Source organism: Crocuta crocuta, unplaced genomic scaffold (assembly GCF_008692635.1).
Source record: "Crocuta crocuta isolate KB4526 unplaced genomic scaffold, BGI_CrCroc_1.0 scaffold234, whole genome shotgun sequence".
NCBI lineage: Eukaryota > Metazoa > Chordata > Mammalia > Carnivora > Hyaenidae > Crocuta > Crocuta crocuta.
This window is the reverse complement of record NW_027529647.1, coordinates 1086081-1087055: the sequence shown is the minus strand read 5'-3', so window position 1 is coordinate 1087055 and position 975 is coordinate 1086081. Positions and strand designations below refer to the sequence as shown.

Sequence of the window (975 nt, the reverse complement as noted above, 5' to 3'; positions counted from 1 at the left end):
GTGGGGCGCCTGGGGGGGGGGGGGACAGGCTGCGATGAGGGTGGCCAGGGACACTGGGCCCCGTACATACAAACACACACACACACACACACACACACACACACACACAGAAAGATCCAGAAGTAAGCCTGGCAAGACAGCGACTGGCCTGCCAGAATACAGGGGAAACAAACATTCGGAACTCCTCTGCGGAGCTGGAAAGCGCCTCGGTGATCACAGTTCAGGGCCGCCTAGAAGTCACATGCGTCTCTCATTTCTGTATTTCAAAGTCTGCCTGTTCACTTAGGGGATGTCTCTGTTATTAACGTGATTCTTCAATTTGCTGCATTCGTGTGCAAACAAAGCTGCAGGGGTTGGTGGGCTTGTGTTGTTGTTTTGTTGTTCTTTCCTTGGGATGCTGTTGGGTTCTCCCAAGGGATGCCACCCAAAGTGGGGCACAGCAGAGACTGCAGGCCTGACCCACACTGCTCGTTATCTGTGCAGAGGCCTAACTGTCCCCCACCCAGCCACTGCCACCTGCATCCCATCCCAGGTCCTGGCAGATGGAGCGGAGAGGAGGCTCTGGAGCGAAGCTAGAGCTGGATGCAGGAACGTGACACCAGGAGGCTCAGGGAGCAAAGAACCCTCTCAGCAAACCCCATGGAGGGAAGAGACAGGGTCTTGCAGGCCATGCTGTCCCCCTCTCTGCCCCAGAGCTTCTCCAGAGCCACCTCCTACCGCAGACACAGAAAGGGAAACTCGGGGATGGAGACGTCCAGCTGCCAGACCTTCCAGCTATATTCAAGCCCCATCTCCACCCCCTATGGCCTCTGGCTCTCACACATCTCCCCACATTTTGCTCCCTCCCCAAGCCCGGGTACCTGCACGATTGTGTCCAGATTTTGCCGCGATGTGGAAACAGAGTTGATGACAGAGGAGGGGCCCATGGTGACGACGTTGATGTGGTGGGAGGGAGGGGGTGGCGCCGGCACGATC

General features: G+C 57.3%; 1 protein-coding gene across 1 annotated transcript in view; it reads right to left on the bottom strand.

The window, feature by feature from the left end:
* The window catches only part of TFAP4 (transcription factor AP-4), an 11998-nt gene that overhangs the window by 1159 nt on the left and 9864 nt on the right, over window positions 1-975 (bottom strand). The window contains exon 6 of the mRNA XM_077762452.1: window positions 860-975. This exon is cut by the window's right edge and continues 80 nt beyond it. Within this exon, the coding sequence (XP_077618578.1) occupies window positions 860-975 (116 nt within the window). The remainder of the gene's footprint in view (window positions 1-859) is intronic.